The sequence below is a fragment of the Carcharhinus amblyrhynchos genome, chromosome 10 (genome assembly GCF_965287045.1).
Source record: "Carcharhinus amblyrhynchos chromosome 10, sCarAmb.v2.hapA, whole genome shotgun sequence".
Lineage (NCBI taxonomy): Eukaryota > Metazoa > Chordata > Chondrichthyes > Carcharhiniformes > Carcharhinidae > Carcharhinus > Carcharhinus amblyrhynchos.
In genome coordinates, this window is record NC_137333.1 from 94,265,831 (window position 1) to 94,287,055 (window position 21,225).

The 21,225-nt window shown below is 42.8% G+C and overlaps 1 protein-coding gene across 2 annotated transcripts in view; it reads right to left on the reverse strand.

The window, feature by feature from the left end:
* tubgcp5 (tubulin gamma complex component 5) overlaps positions 1-21,209 on the reverse strand; it is a 61,141-nt gene extending 39,932 nt beyond the window's left edge. Inside the window, exons 1-7 of one of the 2 annotated variants that reach the window (XM_080197623.1) lie at positions 21,013-21,208; positions 14,036-14,089; positions 13,838-13,946; positions 9,971-10,067; positions 7,118-7,197; positions 5,282-5,417; positions 730-847 (exon numbers count right to left, since the gene is read on the reverse strand). In XM_080197623.1, coding sequence (XP_080053749.1) covers positions 730-847; positions 5,282-5,417; positions 7,118-7,197; positions 9,971-10,067; positions 13,838-13,946; positions 14,036-14,089; positions 21,013-21,134 — 716 coding nt within the window. In that variant the 5' untranslated portion in view covers positions 21,135-21,208. Of the gene's footprint in view, positions 1-729; positions 848-5,281; positions 5,418-7,117; positions 7,198-9,970; positions 10,068-13,837; positions 13,947-14,035; positions 14,090-21,012 lie in introns of both variants that reach the window. The other variant, XM_080197624.1, reaches the window with a different exon arrangement.
* Between the last annotated feature and the right edge of the window lie 16 nt (positions 21,210-21,225).

The window sequence follows — 21,225 nt, forward strand, 5'->3', positions numbered from 1 at the left end:
AATGAAGTATTTTTTAGCCCAATAAAAAAGGGGGCTACTGACTTATATGCCAAATACGAGTCTAAACATGAGTTTTGCTGCCAAAAAAATAGAGTTCTCTTGTATGCCACAATTTATTGTAAACAAAAGTTAAAGTTTATTTATGAGTGTCACAAGCAGACTTACATTAACATTGCAATGAAGTTATTGTGAAAATCCCCTAACACCACACTTGGCACTTGTTTGGGTACACGGAGGGAGAATTTAGCGTGGTCAATGCACATAACCAGCATGTCTTCCAGACTGAGAGAAAACTAGAGCACCCGGAGGGAACCCACGCAGACACAGGGAGAACGTGCAGATTCCGCACCATAAGCCGGGAATCGACTCCAGGTCCCCGGCACTGTGAGGTAGCAGTGCGAACCACTGTGCTGTCCACCCCCCACCCCTTTGGAAAATTTTATTCCAAAGCCATCTAACAGGAAGTGCATAAGAATGACAGAAATGGAAGTAAGAATTCAATTGTGAACTAAAATCCACAGCTCGCAAGTTACGGGCTGGCGCTCCAAAATAGTACAGCATCATCCAGTTCATGGTGACAGCCTTAATAAATGGATCTCATTGTTACTTTCAGAGGATCTGAACTACTCAAAAAATGATGAGTCAGTATTCTCTTATTACGCAGTGGATTGTTCAGGAATCAGCTGCGCAATGTGGATTATTAAATAACATTTATAACTGCTTTCTTACCAGACAGCAGCTAAATTGGAATGCAGATGAAAGCTATGGCTAAATTTAGATGCTTTGTTTGTCCAGTACTGGGTGACCACATGCTGCTCCAACCACAAACGCACTTCTGGCTCACCAACTGGATCAAGAAGAAAGACAACATCAGATATAACTTTCAGCCAATGCTTTTTGATTTCCAATATTTGAATTATAATAATTCTTTTGAACAGGGTTACAAATTAAGACTTCATGTTTTAAATGTTTCCTTGAATCTAAAGTGAGACAAAATGCCCTTAATAAATTGGGAGTTGGTGAGGTCATGCTAAACTCTGCCCCGAGACTGACTCATGTGACCATAAAACATAGGAGCAAAAGTAGACCATTAGGCCCATCAAGTCTACTCTGCCATTCAATATGATTATGACTGATCTGATGTGATAATTCTTATCTCCACTTTCCTTCCTTATCCCCACAACCCTTTATTCTCTTACTGATTAGAAGTCTGTCTATAAGGTTTGGCTGTTATGGGGAAAGAGGCCCAGGTTGAAACATATATATAAAAAAAATCTAATTACCAGCTTGCACACTTCAATAAAGATGGGGCAGCTGATTTTCAAGTTACAAACATATGAATACTCAGATATATGGAGAGGAAGACAGAAATAGCTCCTGCTGTGGAAAGCAGAGAAAAGGACAGCTTTTGTGTTAAACACCAAACAGAATGCTGGTGAGAAATGGTTCCCTGTTCAAAGAGACAAAACGTGTGGAGTTTTAAGAACCTTGGAGTAGCCGGAGAGTGCCTTGCTACTGCAAGATGACTCTGAGTTACTGGAATGGCTGTATAGACCAACTTTCAAAACTTGAAGACTCACTCTAAGATGGAATGGAACATGCTGGAATGGAACATGCTGGAAAGCTAGGAGGAACTGAATCTTTAGTCTACTGGGAACATGACGTCAAGTATTTCAGTTGTGGTAATTAGTTAATGGAGAAGGACCTTTTCTTTCATTTGTATCAGTTGCCTGCTAAGTAAAGGTCACTCTATGTTGAGTTAGTTTGCTCGTTACAGTAGAAGTCTTAAAACACTCTTGATATAGGCATCACTGGCTAGGCCAGAATTTATTGCCCATTTCAAATTGCCTTTGAGAAGGGTGCCTCTTAAACCGCTCCAGTCCATTTGGCATAGATATGCTCACAGTGCTACTAGCAAGACAGCTCCATCAGTTGCAGGGAAATTTATATCTCTTTTAAGAAGTTGAAGGAGTTTGTAAAAGTTTAGAAGTAGAAGAATGTTGATGCATTAGAAAGGGTGCAAAAGAGATATACCAGGATGTTACCTAGTTTGGAGGATATGTTACCTAGTTTGGTGACTAGTGGAGTGCCCCAGGGATCGGTGCTGGGGCCTCAGCTATTTACCATTTATATAGATGATCTGGAGGAGGGAACCGAGTGTATGGTGTCGAAATTTGCTGATGACACCAAGATTGGGGGAACGGCAAATTGCGCGGAGGGTGTGGAGAGTCTGCAGAAGGATCTAGATAGGCTGGGAGAATGGGCCAGGAAATGGCAAATGGAATTTACTGTTGGCAAGGGCGAGGTGGTCCACTTTGGTAGGAATAATGGTAGGAAGGACTATTACTTATGGGGCGAAAAACTGCAGCAGGCGACGGTGCAGAGGGACCTCGGGGTCCTTGTGCATGAGTCGCAAAAACCCAGCCTGCAGGTGCAGCAGGTGGTCAGGAAGGCGAATGGGATGCTGGCCTTCATAGTGAGGGGGACTGAATATAAAAGTAGGGAGGTCTTGCTGCGGCTGTATAGGGTATTGGTGAGGCCGCAGCTGGAGTACTGTGTGCAGTTTTGGGCGCCGTACTTACGCAAGGATATTTTGGCCTTGGAGGGAGTGCAGAGGAGGTTTACTAGGCTGATACCGGAGTTGAGGGGGTTGAGCTATGAGGAGAGGCTGAATAAACTAGGCTTGTACTCGTTAGAGTTTAGAAGAATGAGGGGAGATCTCATTGAGACGTATAAGATGATGAATGGGATGGATAGGATAGAGGTGGAGAGACTCTTCCCGCTCAGAAAGGGCAGTAGGACTAGGGGGCACAGCCTCAAGATAAAGGGGGGGCGGTTTAGAACGGAGTTGAGGAGGAACTTCTTCACTCAAAGGGTGGTGAATCTCTGGAATTCTCTGCCCGTTGAGGTGGTGGAGGCTACCTCGCTAAATATTTTTAAGACGCGGGTTGATGGGTTTTTGATAAGCGAGGGGATTAAGGGTTATGGGGAGAGGGCGGGAATGTGGAACTGAGACACGACAGATCAGCCATGATCTTATTGAATGGCGGGGCAGGCCCGAAGGGCTGGATGGCCTACTCCTGCTCCTATTTCTTATGTTCTTATATGGACTAGGAAGAAAGGTTGAACAAACTTGGATTGTTTTCACTGGAGCATCAGAGAACGAGGGGGGAGCTGATAGAGGTTTACTAGATTATGACAGGCTTGGATAGAGTGGATAGTCAGAGTCTTTTTCCCAGGGTCGAAGGGTCAAATACTCAGGGGCATAGGTTGAAAGTGAAAGGGCGAAAACTTAAGGGATGTAAGGGACAAGTTTTTCACACAGAGGGTGGTGAATGCCTGCAACCTGCTGCCGAAGGAGGTTGTGGAAGCAGATTCTATAACAACATTCTGGATAGGTGCATGAATAGGCAGGGAATAGAGGGATATGGACCACATAGTGGCAAGAAAATATTAGAGTTGCATCTGTGTCAGCACAGACTTGATGGGGTGAAGGGCCTGTTCCCACACCATACTGTTCTTTGTTTCAATGGAGAGCACGTTAACAGTATGTATTCCAGTGTTTTTCTCATGTAAGGAGACCTTTCAACCATTTTGCAAATCTACCTTTTGGATAAAACAAGCAAATAATAAATACTTAGGATCACTGTCTGATAACTTGCGTTCTGTGAGCCATTATTTGGATAAATGCAATCTAGATTTGACTCACAAATCTACTATGATCATTTTTGCACAAACGTCCCAAGTGTCCACGTGTGTTTACAGCCATATACTCAGCTCAAAATTAATTATTAGATATATATTTCTTGATTAAGGTCATATAACAGACTAAAAGCATTTTAAAAATTTATTCACAAGTAGGCTTATATTAATACTGCAATGACATTACTGTTAAAATCCCCTAGTCGCCACACTCCAGTGTCTGTTCAGGTACACTAAGGGAGAATTTAGCATGGCCAATGCATCGAACCAGCACGTTTTTCGGACTGAGAGAGAAAACCGGAAGATCCGGAGGAGGCCCAAGCAGACACGGGGAGGACGAGCAGACTCCACATTGACAATGACCCAAGTCGGGAAGTGAACCCAGGTCACTGGCGCTGTGAGGCAGTAGCGCTAACCACTGTGCCACCCTGCTGCCCCTATCGGGCAAAGTTCCTGAATCAGATGACTCTGTAAAAGATATGTCACGTTCTTATAGAGCTCAAGAAAGTAGGAAAGGTGAGCCAGAAAAGCTACCTCTCATAACTCAATGAAATAGCTTCTAACCCTTAGCAAAAAAATGAAAGTCATCCTGTCATAAAGGTCACAATTCAGTTTAAATCTGTTTATAGTAGAACCATAGCTTACTGCTCATCTCTTTAAGCAGCGCTTCCCAAACCTTTCCCCCCCACTGTAACCCATTTTCAGTCTTGGAAATTGCTGTGATGGGTCAGGGTGTACAGCTGTGCAAGCAGTGGTGATGGGAGTTGGGAGCTGTGAGTGTGATCAGGAGCTGTTTAAGCTGCAGGGTTCTTAATTAAAAAGCACCTACCTTTTCACTGGTTTTTTGGAGCAGGAATTAAGCTCAAAGATTGGTCAGTTGGGCCAAGCCCACCATTTAAAAACCATGAAGGTTTAACAGGATCTCACGCCTGTTAACACTTGGAACTCCACAGAGGCCCTGCTGCCTTGGCTCTCTCAACCCCAAATTTTGTCACGCAACCCACAGCAGCGGTGGCACAGTGGTTAGCACTAGTGCCTCACAGTGCCGGCGACCCAGCTTCGATTCCCAGCTGTGGAAAGCCATGCTATAAAGCATACATATACTTGGAGCGGAACTGAATTGTATTTATGTTGTAGATTGTTGCTTATCCCCCACCCAACTCTATCCCTTTCATTATTGAATAAACAGATTGCAAATTGCAGGGGCTGTCTGCCACATTTCCCAAGGTAGCATTTTTCCACATCAACTGAGACAATGACAGTCAGTAATTTAGATAAAGGCTGATTCACAGCAAAGATCAATCCAGTCCTTCCTCACTGCCAAAATAATCTATCTCAATTGGGGATACAGAATAGAAATCAGTGAGAATCATTACTTATTTGTCCAACTCACTAGTCTTGGGTTCACTGCTCAGGTTCAGATAACATATCACAGACTAGGGATCTTACCATGGACCTTTCTAATCTATATGATCCAGTTCTGCACCAGGCTGTGCATTTTCGTAGCAAGCCTATGGTCTAACTTTCTACACCGACTCAGCCCAACAAGATCAATGCTCGAGGCTTTTACAAAACAAACCTTTTGAAGAGATATGCGGTGCTGCTTTCTTCATTTGTGCTTGTTCTTCTGGTGATGTTTTGTCAACTTGAATGCCAGAATCTTCTCTGCTTAAAGACTCTTGGAGCTCTTCTTCACTTTCTTCTTCAGACCACTCCTAAATAACAAAATACAATTATATTGCATAGAAACAATCTCAAAAGTGTCTTTTTGAGAACTGGGGAGAAGTGAGAGGAGAACAAAGCTGGATATTGGAAACTGTGGAGAAGTGGCCAAAAATTTGATTGAAAAGGTGGATCTTATAAAGGCATCCAACATTGGTGAGAAAAGTAACTCAAAGAAGGGATTTAGGGACAGAGTTTCAGAGGGTTGAGCTACTGGTTCAAAGCTCTGCCACTAATGGTGGGATAACGTAAAGAGGATGAATGTTTGGAAGGCTAAAGTGTGAAAATGAAAACACAAAGCTGTGGAACGCTACAGACATGGAACGGAACAAGGGTATGAAGAGGATTTGAAGAAGACATGGAGGATTTTAAATTCCATGTGTCAGGAACCAAGAGAGCTGTTGCAGCTCATCAAGAAGGGGTAATAAAGAGTTTTCTTTTCCCAAGTCAAGACAGAATCCAGCTTGCTGACCTATGGACAAGTTGAAGCTGAAAACAGGTGGAGGGTGGGAAGCCAGCAGTAAGGGTGTTAGAGGGAGAACCTGTCTGTAACACAGATGAAGGTTCCAGATTTAGTACTTGGACAGGAAGAATTAAGCGACATTGCAGAAAATATTCCTGATGATGGGTAGAATGTGGTGATTTAAGCTATGCTTTGGATCTCTAGACAGCTCAGCATATTTTAAACAGAACAGAAAAAGAGAGGGGGATATATAAGATTTGAGCAGAGTACCCACTAAGAAACAAATGCACAATTTCAATGCCAATCCTCGGACATCTTGCAACACAAGGGAGCAAGATTGAAAACAAGGCCAAGTTACAAAAACCTCATTTTCCTAACCCTACCTTAAATTGAAAGGAAACCCAAGAGGTCTGCACTTACACATATTGCTAATGCACGTACTCCAGTCTAATCAAAGCGACTAAAGCAAAGCAGCAAATTGCAAACACTTAATTGCAAACCCATGTTATTTTTCTAAATGCTTATATAGCTATGTAAACAACATAATTAAATGTAATTTCAGTAGATTTCTGAGTAAAACAAGCTGATGTCCTGTAGATTTAAACAAAGGGGTATTGGATATATACCAGTGTTAACATGCTTATAATTTAATGTAAAATTTTATGAGAGGACCAAGTGTTTCACAAGGGCGCTCTCAGGATCTTTCTGATCAACTGTTTATAGGAACAGACCATATCAAAATCACATAGAAAAGTAACTCAAATCTAAAATCCAACAAACGTACCAAAATTCAGTGGACAACATCAGAGAGCAGACTATTGGGCTGGTCAAATTTCTTAAATGTGTCATGGTGACTTAACCATGAGCTTAAATGCTTAAAGGGACCAGGCAGGGAAAAATATACTCTGAAGCACCAGATTAGGTGACAAATATTCATGTTTCAGGATAACCTGTTGGAATCAACACACGTTCAGTGGGATACAATTTTCTGAAAGTAACTCTCAACAGATTTGTGCATCTTAGCTCTATATCACAGGAAAACAGCAGAAAATTTACCCCTCCTCAAAAGGACTAAGTATCATGCCTGGCTGTTCACATACATTTCTTAACAGCCATCTTGGAAATAGCAAATGCCTCAGTAAACCCTGGGAGCAAGCTGGTTCTGAACTGTCATGGCACAAAAAGAACCAATGGGCAAAAAAAGAAAATAGTTCCAAGTAGTTTACTCACTGGAGTGTCTGGGTATGGGCCAATATCAATTTCTTCACCTTCCATCAGATATTTCCCCCAGTCAAAATCATCATGTTGCACTGCAGAAATACAGTACACCTCAGTCAGTGCAGTTATAAAATTAAAACCACATCAAAGTTAACAGTGAGCCACAATTCATCTGATTTAAAATTCTTATTCTTGATCAAAATTTCTCATCCTTACCTCGTCCTAGCTCTGCAACATTATAACACCCCATCTTTGCTCATTGCTTCTCTGGCTGTAGCCTCTTTTTCAGCCCTATCCTTTCCTTTCCTTTACCCCCCCATCCTTCTCCCAACTTTTGCAGCCATGCCTTTGGGTGCTTAGGTGTTTCTCTCTATTATTCCCTCTCAAAGCCTCTCTATCACTCCATATTCATTAAGACGCTTTTTAAATCCCATCTCTTCGGTCAAGCTTTCTCCAACTCTGAAGGATTAATCTCTCCTTCCCTACACTCTCCTGTCCACCAGCTGTAGCTGTTCTTCCAACCTGTGCTCTAATTTCCTTCTAAAAATGGCTTGTTTTGCTATCCATGTTTTCCTTCAAAATATTCCTAAAAAGCCAACACGTTGGGCAATTTGAGTCTCTTTTTAATCTCCCCAAACTGCTTCACTTTGTGTTCAATATATAAACCTCCCACATCTCCCTCTTAAAATGTATTCTGATGTTAGTTATATACTCACGAGCTGCATTATAATAAAAAAAGCATTGTAACCATTAAGCAACCTAATTTGCTCTCTTCATAATGAATCCCATCTAAATCTAATTACACACTTCTAATATTACTTAACATTATACAATTGCCATCGGTGATTATAATGCAAAATTTAATATGTTAAATTTTTCCACCGACAAGATTACTGGAGCCCTGCAGGAAAGGAAGTTAAAAGGAAATGGAGAAAATAATTAAGGAAAGAAATGAAAAGGAATAGGTCATGAAATGAAGACATTCAATGAAAAAAATTGATTAAGGACAATTAACAGGGAAGAAAATACTCCTTCAATAACGATGCAAATGTAATAAAAAAAAGATTTTTGAAATTAATGGACACCTGCATCCTTCCTCCCAAAGCAGGAAAGCAAGATAATAAATATTGTACACAGGAGAGCAAGGTATTTTGATTACAAAGGAATAATGTATGTTTTATTTTACAGTACTGAGGTATAATAAATCAGCTCCAGAATTCAAATTCAACACACAATTTCAGTGTGATGAAGGGCGAATATTTCTGCTGCACATTCAATTTTTTTGATGTAAATGAAGTATGTATTATATTTTCACAATCAACACTGCTTCACCTGCCATTTTCATTCATCAAGGTTTATATAATAGAAACCAGGCTGCTTCGTAAAATCAGAGAAACAGAGAGGGATGAAGCTGATTTTCTTCGAGGTTACATAGAATCCTACAATGCAGAAGGAGGCCATTTGGCCCATCAAGTCTGCACCAACCACAAACCCACCCAGGTCCCATCCCCATAATTCCATGCATTTACCCTAGCTAGGTGTGTCGGTCCACCTTATCAAACGAGGGGCATGCACACGGTGGGTTGTGCGTGGGCTGCTCTTGGATGTTTTGAGAGTGGCCTAGTACTTCGCGTCGTGGTGTGTGCTTAAACCTGGACCAGCTGATGGGCACCACAACAGCTCAGTGACTATCACTGCTAGCTGTGCAGATACATGGATTTGGGCCGGTGTCTGTGGGAGTTTGCGCATTCTCCCTGTGGTTGCGTGGGTTTCCTCCGGGTGCTCCTGTTTCCTCCCACATCCCAAAGATGTGCTTTTAGGCTGATTGGTGTACCAAATTGACCCTACACTATTCTCCCCTGAATCTGGTTACAATAGGGGTACAATTAGCATACACACGGGGCAAGGTAGGTGTAGGAAAATGCTTTGTTAGGATGGCGGCACGGGCTCGTTGGGCCGAAGGGCCTGTTTCCCGTGCTGGGTTGTTCTTTGTTCCCTTGACATAAGGGGAGTTTAGTCTGGCCAATCCACCTAATCCGCACATCTTTGGACAGTGGGAGGAAACCGGAGCACCCAGAGGAAATCCATGCAGACGCTGGGAGAATGTGCAAACTTCATACAGACAGTGACCCAAGCTGGAATTGAACCCGGGTCCCTGGCACTGTGAGGCATCAGTGCTAATCACTGTGCCGCCCGCGGCATCGCTGCAATTTTATGGCAAAGTTATGTGTCAGGGAAATCATCTTTAACTCAGCAGCAGTGAATTGAAGGGGGACTTTTATACCCGTTCAAGCCTGGTAGGTGTATTCCGGACACTTAAATGAATTGCAGTAGTTCAGGAATGTGAACCAGAATAGTTCAATGTACACTGTGCAATTTTCAGAGCAAGTGCCCCAATTTCTATCTGCAGTTTTTTCTTCAGGTATAACAGAAAGTGAAAGGTTATAGAAGATGGTGTTCCAAAACAGAAAAAAGAGGATGCTGACAATATTCAGCAGGTTAGACAGCATATGTGGAAAAAGAAGCACAAGCTCACTTTTCAGCTCTAACTCTAATAAAAACATTGTAAGACATTAAACTTTGACTTTCGTTCCTTCTTTCAGAAAGTTTGGCAATTTTCTTTTTTTTATGTAAAAGTGAAATAAAAATTAAAAACAAAAGCTTTTCCAGTTCATTCAAAGACATTTGTGCCATCCAGAGGTATAACATTTAACCAACAGAACAGGCACGCATTAAGTAAAATCTGAGCCCAAGCTTCTTAACGAGATGTACAATTGCACAATTACTTAAAGGATTGACATTTGCTGATGTAGCAGTCTGCTAAATCAAATCACAAATGAATAAAGGATTAACATAATAACTCACCCTCTTCCTTCTGTCTTGCCTTCTCAGTGTACTGAGAATTGGAAGGTGAATCAGAAAGGGCCAATAAGAGGGAGAGTATTGCATAGTGTTCTTTAGTCTGCAAGATTTGGAAGGAAGCCACTTCAATATTAGTTTTAAAGGAATATGTCACATATAGAAATAAAACTTTGATGTTAAGACTTGCAATTGCAACCATGCACTGATAAATTGCTTTTAAATGACACAAGGCATAATACTTTAATTTAACAAAAAGTTCCCCGAGAGTCAATTTAATTTACAGATTACTGAAGCGAACAGCAGTGCTCCTCAGGAAATGTCTGACCATCAAACTAGGAGCTTTTGTGTTCGGTACAACTCTGCTATTCATTTGCCTTTTCAATAGAACATAGAACACTACAGCACAAACAGGCCCTTCGGCCCACGAGTTGCGCCGATCACATCAACACCTATCTATAACCCCCAATCCCATAAAACCCCATATACTCATCCAGAAGTCTTTTGAAAGACCCCAGCGAGTTCGCCTCCACCACCACTGACGGCAGCCGATTCCACTCACTCACCACCCTCTGAGTGAAAAACTTACCCCTAACATCACTTCTGTACTTTCCTCCCCGCACCTTAAATCTGTGTCCTCTCGTAGCGACCATTTCAACCCGGGGAAATAGCCTCTGAGAATCCACCCTATCCATTCCTCTCAACATTTTATAAACCTCTTATCAGGTCGCCTCTCAACCTTCGTCTCTCCAGGGAAAAGAGACCCAGCTCCCTCAACCTAACTTCATAAGGCATGCCTCCCAGTCCAGGCAACATCCTTGTAAATCTCCTCTGTACCCTTTCAATAGCTTCCACGTCTTTCCTATAGTGAGGCGACCAGAACTGCGCACAGTACTCCAAATGAGGCCTGACAAGGGTCTTATAAAGTTGCAGCATTACCTCCCGACTCCTGAACTCAATCCCTCGATTAATGAAGGCCAGTACACCATACGCCTTCTTGACCACCTCTTCCACCTGCGAGGCTGATTTAAGAGTCCTGTGGACCCGGACCCCAAGATCCTTCTGCTCTTCAACACTACTAAGACTCCTCTAATGTTCTCCTCTTTCCTAAAGAGGCTGACTACTTCAATGTGTATAATTAACTCCATGAACAGTGCTCAGATGTGCATGTTTTCATACAGCATCACATGCATGCACTTCCATGACGGTTCATTGTACAGCCATCAAAAGTGGGAATCTGGCACATTATCCATTCTAGATTCATTGGGTGGAATCCTGTGCCATTCCTCATGATAAGCTGTGTTTGAGTGTGACTTAATTGCAGGAGCCGAGTTTCCTCCCCCCTATTCCTTTAGGTCCGTGGCAGGGTTTCCCATCCACCACAAAGTGGTGCTTGTCAGTGTGGAAATAATGTCCATTTGATGATCTCATCCCACCATCTCTGGTTACTCAGCAGAAGGCAGAGTGCTCGCCATGCGGAAGGCTTGCTTGTGGCAAGTGATCCAGCGATCAAGTAATCCAGCGATCAAGTGATCCAGCATCAGTAATGGGGACCCAGAGCTACCAATCTGCCTATGCTGCTGGCGTCCCCTCGAGCCACCACTCACCACTGGTTTGGATTGAACCACAATCATGCTTTGTGTAGGTGACAGTTGGGGCAGCACTACTGCCTCACAATCCCAGGGACCTGGGTTCGATTCCTGGCATGGTTTGTGCATTCCCCCCATGTCTGTGAAGGTTTCCTCCGGGTGCTCCGGTTTCCTCCCACAGACCAAAGATACGCAGGTTAGGTTGATCAGCCATGCTAAATTGCTCCTTACTGTCCCAGGATTGTAGGTTAGTGAGATTAGCGGGGTAAATGCAAAGGATTATGGCTGGGATTGTTGTCGGTGCAGACTCGATAGGTTAAATGGCCTCCTTCTGCGCTGTAGGGTTTCTATGATTCTTTCTATGATAACAACAGCAGCCACTATTTCCTCAGTGGTGCTGTCACTTAATAGGGCTGCCAGTCTTTGATTGGCTTGCAGCTCCTGACTGACTGGTCTTCAACCCAAGGAAGCCCTGCTACTGGCCTGTCAAGTGCCTGAGTGGAACAAGATGCGGAAGGCCTTCCTAAGAAGAGGTGAGGTGGGTCTAATGGCCGCCGCAAGCTTCTGCACATCATGTCACTGTGGTCCCTGCCCTGTCCCAGTCACTAACGCAGCTGAGCTGAACAAACACAGCACAAGTAATATTCAACCTGGAACCTCATTTGCCAGTGTTGAGGTCAGCTGTGTTAACTTCCCTTACTTGGTCCAAAATGTTTGAACTAATTTACTTCCAAAAACCTACTCCTTGAAGTCTTACTTTGTAATTTATTAAGCATAGTCAATACGAAACTGACCTCTTGGTTTCCTTCAAGTCTCAAACAAAGGTAAAATTCTAACTTGCTTCTTAATAATAACAATAACTAGAACTGTTTGAACTTAAATACCAAGCCAAAAGCTGGAGTGAGCAGCCCATTTTCTCTTTGAATTAAGTAGGCTAAGTAATGCTCAGTTTCAAAAGTTAGTAACTTAGGTGACAAAGTTCAGCAATTTACAGTTATGTCACAGTTTCATTAGCTAATGAACACAACTTCTATCTTAAGTATAAAAATTCTCTCTGAACATTCTCAGATCAGCAGAAGAGAAAAGATGCCCTCATTCATAATTTACATTTACGGTACTTGTCAGATCTGGGGAGTACAATATATTTTAATTTTCTGCAATGAGCCTGTGGCTCAAACTTAAAAGGATTCCGTGCAGAATCATCTTCTCAATGTAAAATCAGTGATAATTGCCTTCGCACCAGCACAGCAGGTTTACCCATAGTGACTAAGCATCCAAGAGCACTGTGTGCAGTCAGCTATTTGTCAGGGATCTGTTAGATTGAGGGAAGAGAGATAAGATAAACAAACTCCTACCCGCTATCCAGCAGATAGTGATGGAGGGATGCGGTGACATGGTTGCAATGTCACTGGACTGGTAATCCAGAGGCCTAGGCTCATTCTCTGCAGACACGAGTTCAAATCCAATCATGGTAGCTGGTGGAATTTAAATTCAATTTGGAATATAAAGCTTGCTAGAATGTAACTGATTATAACATTCGATCTGTTGTAATGTGACCAATGGTAACAACCTGTAAGGGTCAGCTGACCCAGTAAACCATGTAACCAATGATAGAATGATGTGACAATCAGCTGACCAGCATAAATAAGAACCTTTTGGGAATTGTTCGAGCGCTCGCAATGGCCCGGGGTGAGGCCTCAAGTTTGGAGTAATGAAGTTTCTTTACTAAACCTTTTCTTTGATTTTTAAGTTGGAGTAAGCTTTTGTTATATTTTTATTATCTACACTGGAAGAGTTCATTCTGGATCAACAATGCTGACCACATGTTGTAAGAACCAAACTGGGTTCACCTATGCCCTTTAGGGAAGAAAATTTGCCAACTGGCCTACATATGATTCAAACCCACAGCAATTTTGTTGCCTCTTAACTATCCTCTGAAATTAGAGATGCCAGTAATGCTCACATCCCATGAATGAATAAAGAAAGCATATAAGCATGGATGTTAGAGAGGGCAGGGTGAGGATCAGTGGTGATAATGTCCAAGTGCATCAACTTCATGACACACACGATAATAGATTACAAATATATAGTGTTCGCCAGGATGTTGGAGGGAATATGGCACTCATGAAATATTATTTGAGCATAATCATCTTGAAAGTCCAAGTGGAAGCTTTTTAAAAAAATACATATAAACTTTATTCAGCATTTAAGAGTCTACAAAAATTGTCAAGCAGTGAAGTCCAGTTCAACATTACACAAAACTTCAGATCAAAACATCCACTACCTTTGTTCCTTCAACAGTCTCAAGGGGCAACTCCAAAAACTCATTTGTTAGCCTCCGCCAGCTTACAGCTTTAGGGAGCTCTGAATGAATAATCAGCTTTTCATGGATTCTGAAAAGTAAAAGGAGTTGCCATCAGTTGCTGGCATTTCACAACTGCTCTGAAATAAAGGCCATGCATAAATGAGTGAAGGAGCTCACCCATCAATCACACGTGTTACTTTGTGGCTGTCTACATCGAGAAACCGATGGAATCTGAAAGAAGAATTAGAAAGTCAGAAATCAAATGTCAGGTACAGGAAAAGGAAATGAGATAAAACTAGCTTAAACCAGGAATAAAATATTACTTCTTACAAAGTGAGCTATTACTGGTGGTCACAAACATTCTATCCCACCAGCATAACCAATCATTTCTTCAAAAATAGAGAACTATTCTCCAGGGCCAGAGGGTGTGGCACAGCTGCCCCACAGTATCAGATACCTGGATTAGATGCCAGCTTGGGTCACTGTCTGTGTGGAGTTTGTATGTTCTCCCCGTGTCTGTGTGGGTTTCCTTCTGGTGCTCTGGTTTCCTCCCACAGTCCAAACATGTGTGGGTTAGGTGGATTGGCCATCCTAAATTGCCCTTTAGTGTCGGGGGACTAGCTAGGGTAAATGCATGGGGTTATGGGGATAGGGCTTGGGTGGGATTGTGGTTTGTGCAAACTCGATGAACCAAATGGCCTCCTTCTGCACTGTATGATTCGATGAACTTTTTCCCATTTCCACAGTCACGATAACTATTAACCAACTTGAAGAGGTGCATTACTCCCAAACATCTTTCAAAATCTGAACTGAACATCAAAACTGCAAAAACCAGATAAAGGTAGATTGACCACAAATATGCCTGCTCGTGGTCTCCTATCCACTGCTTCACTATTCGAGAAAATCATCCCACCGACCACTTGGTGGCAATATATGCTGCAGCACCCTCTTGCGCTGCTTTAATGAGTGCATTTTCTAAACAAAGGTTTCCTCCAAACAGAAAAATGGTGTTCTGCAGTGACTGTAGAACACAAAATAAACCATTGATCATTACAAATCTGGATGTTCTTTGCACTGAGTGTGTATGCCATTCAGCAAATGTACAAAGTGTAACAGTACCACTGGGCTAAATTCATGTCACTGTATTCAATTCGGGGCCTTCTAACACGTATTTGCAACCATCGGTATTACTTATAATCCACTGTGACGCTACAACGCAATTAAATGTAAATAAATATATTGTTTTTTCTCGTTTAAGGGGAATACTTAAAATTTCAGATTTAGTCTGCTAGCAGCCAGTGCATCTGAAAAACATTTATCACAGGGTGTAAAAGCAAGTTAATAACCCATTTCCAACTAAGAATGTATTACTTAGATAGAGCTAACGGACTTTTGGGCGTACAAGAAAGTCCCCTAGAATTTCTGACTAAAGTTGATTGAGAGGGTCATGTGAAAAACTGGGCAATTCGAGCTGGAAGTCTGCTAAAGATAAAGATAGAGGTCTGCAGGCTGTTCTGAAACTTATTTTTTCTCTGAAAGCTTCAAGGCCCTTAATACAATTTATAGCGAGTATATTTATGGTTGCTAACTGTGGTTAAAGTGGCATTTATGTCTTTAAGAAGAGTGTTGCTTATTTGGAACTGAAACAGTCATAAGCTAGAAAGTAAAGTTGCTTCCTTTCAATTTTAAATATTGTTCAACTGTTAATAGTTGAGCTTCTTCATTTAATAGATTTATATTTAAATTGTGTTATTAGATAAAGTTTGTTTCACTATTTAAAAAATCCCTAATTTATCAGTGGAATCATTCCTGGAAGGATCTTTTCCTCACATTTATGCCAAAATAGAAAAAAATTCTAATCTGGCATTTTAATATAGCTTGAGATTCTGGTCCAGCATCCTAAAACACTCATTTATTGTCCAGCATCCAGTACTAGACAAGCAAAGATTTCCTTCAGCATTGGGAAAATAGAAAGCTTTATTTTCAGTCCCTGTCACAGACTCTGTTCCCTAGTCACTGACTCCATCCCTCCACCAAGTCCCGATCATCCATCACACGAGTGCCCAGATTTTAACATTCTCATACCTTCATCTTCCTTGCCTTTTCCTCAATGTCTCTGCAATTCCTCAAGGCTTACAACCCTCCAAGATTTCAACATGCAAACAATTTTGGCCTCTACTGCATTCCCATTTTCAATTGCTCCATCATTAGGGGCTGTGCCTTCAGTTCCTTGGCTTCAAGTTCTGTGATTCCCTCCCTAGATCTCTCAGCACTTTTAAGGTACTTCATAAGGATCAAGCTATTGGTAATCTGGTCTCATCTAGCTCTTGTGTGTTTCAGTGTCACGTTTATTCCTTAACACTCTAGGATTGCCAATTCTGGTTAGACATATTCCTGCAAATATCATCACTTAACCTCCTGTCACCAAATGGCCCAATCCCACACTCGCACTACTAGTCACCTGTCACTCCAACCAAATGGCCAATTGGAAAGCACGTCATGACTCAATTAGGTAATTCTTGGTTGGGTTCGGAGAGGTAACCTTAAGTAATTTATAATTTTTTGTGGGTGTTATAAGTAAACTAAAGAAATCCTTGGTTTTACTTTCACATTAAAAAATACTCTTTCATTTAAGTTAGGTTTATACAACCCTAAAACAAACACAAATATAAAAAACTGCCGATTGCAGAGCAACCAAGGAGCCATGGAGGCAGCAAAGGCAGTCTGAGGTCAACTGGAACAAGTTAAATCCTGTGAAAAAGGAGTTTTTCAAAGAATCAATTGGAACATAGAAAGAAAGCAAGTCCCAAACTAAAGAAGAAAGTTCCAGAAACCAGGGAATGAAGCAGAAGAAAGTTCCATGATGACTGTTAAGTCAAAGACTAGGAATCTGGAAAAAAAGTTCCTGTTGAGGTTAAGAGTGAGGAGGGGATGACAGCTGTCTGTGGGGAGCTGCATATATGTGAGAGCGAGTGAGAGTATGGGGGTGGGGGAAGAGAGCAAAAACTCTTCTGCATATTAGACTGAGTGCAAGAGAGAGTGAGTGTAAGCCAATGACTGTGAGTCTGTCTTCCAATGCCCAGTCTCATTTCTCATTCACTCTCACTCCCCACACACATATGCACCAACTCAAACTCCCGCACTCGAATCCTCTCGCTTAGAAGGCCACATACTATTTGTCTTTTTTTAAACTGTGTGCTTACCTTCACAAGGGCACCCAGATTCCTTTGCACATTCCCCCTCCTAATTTATGGTCATTCAGATAATAATCTGCCTTCCCATTTTTGCTACCAAAGTGGATAACCTCACATTTATCCAAATTATATTACATCTGCCACTGATTTGCCTACTCACTCAACTTGTCCAAATCACACTGAAGGATCTGTTTCATTCCCATAGCTCACCCTCCCATCAAACACTGAGCCTCCAAACATACTCTACTGAGAGTATTGACACCATTACAGAGAAGGGTGAGATTTTCACCAAATACTGCCTGCAGCAATGCAAAACAAAAAGTAAAGATTGACACTGAAATAAAATACAACGGTGCCATGGGAAATCAACCCACGTACTGCATCAGATCCTAACACTCAACTGGATCTCGTAGTGTACAGTAGATGAACTATCTGCACAGAAGGTGTGCCTACCTTCCATTCTGCAATGCAGCTTTCAGCTTCATGTCTTTGACCAAAAAGTAAAACTGCTATTAAGATTTCTGGACAGTATCTCAATGGAGCAAATCCAACTTGATCCAGATGCATACACTCTGCAACACCAAGCCCCAGAACCGATAAAACACAAAGATCTATTCAACTGCGACACCATTGGGAAGCTGCCTGTAATACATTACATGATGCTTGATACCTCTGACAGTCTGTGCTCAGAAAGGAGCTCCCCCAGCAATGAAGCAGGAAACAGTTGATAGGCTGGACTGGATGACAATACTGGGGGTATTGTCCCCCATAAAAAAACAGATGGCACAGTCAGGATCTGCATCAAGTTCACCTAAAGAATGCATTGCTCATACCTCATCATTTTCTATAGATGGTCGAACACGTTATAACTGACATGCCCATTCAGCCTCTTGGACATGAAGTGCGGGTTCTAGCAAACCCCACCGGATGTAGAATCCTCAAAATTCACTACTTTCATGTCTCTGACGGACAGTTACTGTTTCCTCCGCAAGCCATATGGGATCTCCAGTGAAGTCTTCCAACGGTGCATGGAGCAACTCTTCGTGGGACAATCCTGCAAAATCATCGTCAATTATATCCTGGTCTGGGGTCATACAATGCAAGTACATGAAGCATGTCTTAGTTTAGTCCTCAACAGAATCAGGACCACACAGTTAAAACTCAACCCTGCTAAGTGCAGGCTCAGGGGCAACTAGGTTCCCACGAGGGTCATGTGTGAAGCAGATTCAGACAAGACAACAGCTATGTAAGAGAAGTCCATTTCTGAGGACGAGTATGCTTTGCAGCACTTCCTTGGTACGATGAATTATCTTTCTAAGTTCATTCCTTGCTACTGCAAGGTCACTGGACCTCTGTCAGCTCCTCCACCAAGATGTTGAGAGTTTTGGAAGGAGCAGCACACTCTCAGCCCCTCTGTATCTACAATACTTGGTTGCTTGGGCACCTTTACTCCCATCAGCAAATGCCTCCCAGCATAGATCTGGCACAGCCAAAGAACCACTGTGGTTCCTATAGTTGCTCAAGGTGGCTGATATCTTTGAATAGAACAGTAAACAGCACTTGATCCAAGTCGACTTGTACTCTGGTTGGTTCAAATTTGACCACCAACCAGACATGAAGTGCAACATGATCATAATCAAGCTAACGAGACACTTTGCCACATATGGCATCCTTCAGAGGATAATGACACACAATGCTCACCAGTCCGTTCAGGGACTTTGCACATACACGGGACTTTGAGCATATTATGAGTAGTCCCTCTGTACCCACTAGCAAGCAGGCAGTATGCTCAGCCAAGCACCCATTTGAGAAATGTGTCCAAAAACCCACTGATATCTATGCTGCTCTCCCTAGTCGGCAAAATTTGCCGAGACAGGATCCGACCTCTTCAGCACAGCAAATGTTCGCCATGCTCACCAGGACCACGATCTCCATTGCCAAGACTCTCTTGCAATCAAAAGTTGAAAAAACGTGAATGGAGCCCTCATCTAGTGAGGACAAAGGGGCAATAGGTATTACAATTGAAATGCTCGCACCTTTAGAACCTGGTCAGTCAGGATCCAGATCACATACAGCCACAATAAACTGGCATATTCCACAGCTAAACAGCTGTGGACAATGCTCATTATGTACGAAATCGATGTTGCCAACTGCAGTTATCTGAAGCAGCTCCAACCACCACCACAGTACCTCATGCATCCAACCTGCAATCCAGGCCCCCTACACCAGTGGAAATGGAGGCTCCTCCCAGAGGCCAATGCAGTAAGCCCTACAGCCACTGGATACACCATAAGGACACCAACCCAAAGGCATCTCAAGCACAGCCACCTGGCACAATCACATGCTTAGGATGCACAAGTAAACCATTTACAAGGCTCAAAAATAACATGATGCAATAGTCTACAAACGGACCTGGTTTTTCCAAAAGGGAAGGCATGGAAAGTTGTCCCAACTTAAACAGAGAAGATGTTGACTGTGTGGTCACACGGACGCTGGGATAGGTCATGCGTGGGAGTGGAGATGTTCTCCCATGGTTGTGGCAGACACACAGCAAGTAAAACTGCTCAGTACCTCTTTGTTGCAAGTCCCTGGTCATAAGACATTGGAGCTGAATGAGGCCACTCGGCCCATCGAGTTTGCTCCGTCATTCAAACATTGCTAATATTTTTGTCATCCCCTTTCTCCTGCCTTTTCCCTACAACCCCTGAACTCCTTATTAATTAAGAACCTATCTATCTCTGTCTCAAAGACACTCAATGACCTGGCCTTCACAGCCTTCTGCAACAGAAAGTTCCACAGATTCACCACTCTCTGGCTGAAGAAATTCCTCCTCATCTGTTTTAAAGGACTGTCCCTTTGGCCTGAGGTTGTACCCTCTGATTCTAGTTTTTCCTACCACTGGAAACATCCTCTCCATGTCCACTCTGTCCAGGCCTCGCAGTATCCTGTAAGTTTCAATAAGATCCCCCCTCATCCTTCTAAACTCCAACGAATACAGACCCAGAGTCCTCAACCGATCCTCGTATGACAAGCTCTTCATTCCAGCGATCATTCTTGTGAACCTCCTCTGGACCCCAAGGCCAGCACATCCTTCCTTCAATATGGGGCCCAAAACTGCTCACAATACTCCAAATAGACTGTGACCAGAGCCTTATTCACCCTCACAAGTACATTTGTATCCTAGCCCTCTCGACATCAAGATTACTACTGGTCACCAGTTAAACATAGGAACATAGGGAAGTGGAGAAGAAATAGGCAATTTTATTGCAACCCGGTAATTCTATAGGAAACAGAAACAGAAAATGCTGGAAAATCTCAGCAGGTCTGAAAGCATCTGTAGAGAGAAAGTAGAGCCAACATTTCGAGTCAGGCCAACCCTTCAGCAGAACTGTTTTTCCAGCATTTTTTGTTTTTGTTTCAGATTCAAGTCCCCTCAGGAGCTTATAAGTTCCCATAAGATCACCTCTTATCCTTCTGAACTTCAATGGACACAGAACCAAGTCAACACACTTTCAAATCCCCTTGAGTGGAGGGGAAGGTTTTATTTTTGAAGTTTATTTATTAGTGCCACAAGTAGGCTTACATTAATACTGCAATGAAATTACTGTGAAAATCGTCTAGCCACCACACTCTGGCACCTGTTCCGGTACACAGAGAGAGAATTTAGCATGGTCAGTGCATCTAACCAGCACGTCTTTCGGACCGTGGGAAGAAACTGGGGCATCCGATGGAAACCCACGCAGACACAGGGAGAACATGCAGACTCCTCACAGCTGGAGACCCAAGAATCAAACCCAGATCCTTGGTACAGTGAAGCATCAACGCTGACAACTGTGCCACCATGCCACCCCTACACCTTTCATCCCTCTAAACCTCAGGAGGGGCAGAAAGCCACTTCCAAACCCAGGAGATGTGGTGGAGGGTAAATCGTGAGGCGCCTGGTCATTGATCGCCATTTACCTGATATTAGACCAGGCGAACTGCAGCGCCAACTGGAAGTCAGGATCCTCCTCCTCCCGGACCCCGCTAACGCACTGGACCAACTTCTTCACGTCCTTCTCGAACTTATTCCAATGCGCCATGTTTATAAATTAGAAGCGGAGACGGCTCCACTCTGACAGATCGCCCCCGTCCCGCGCTACCGGAAGTGTTCCCCCCTCCCCGGAAACACTG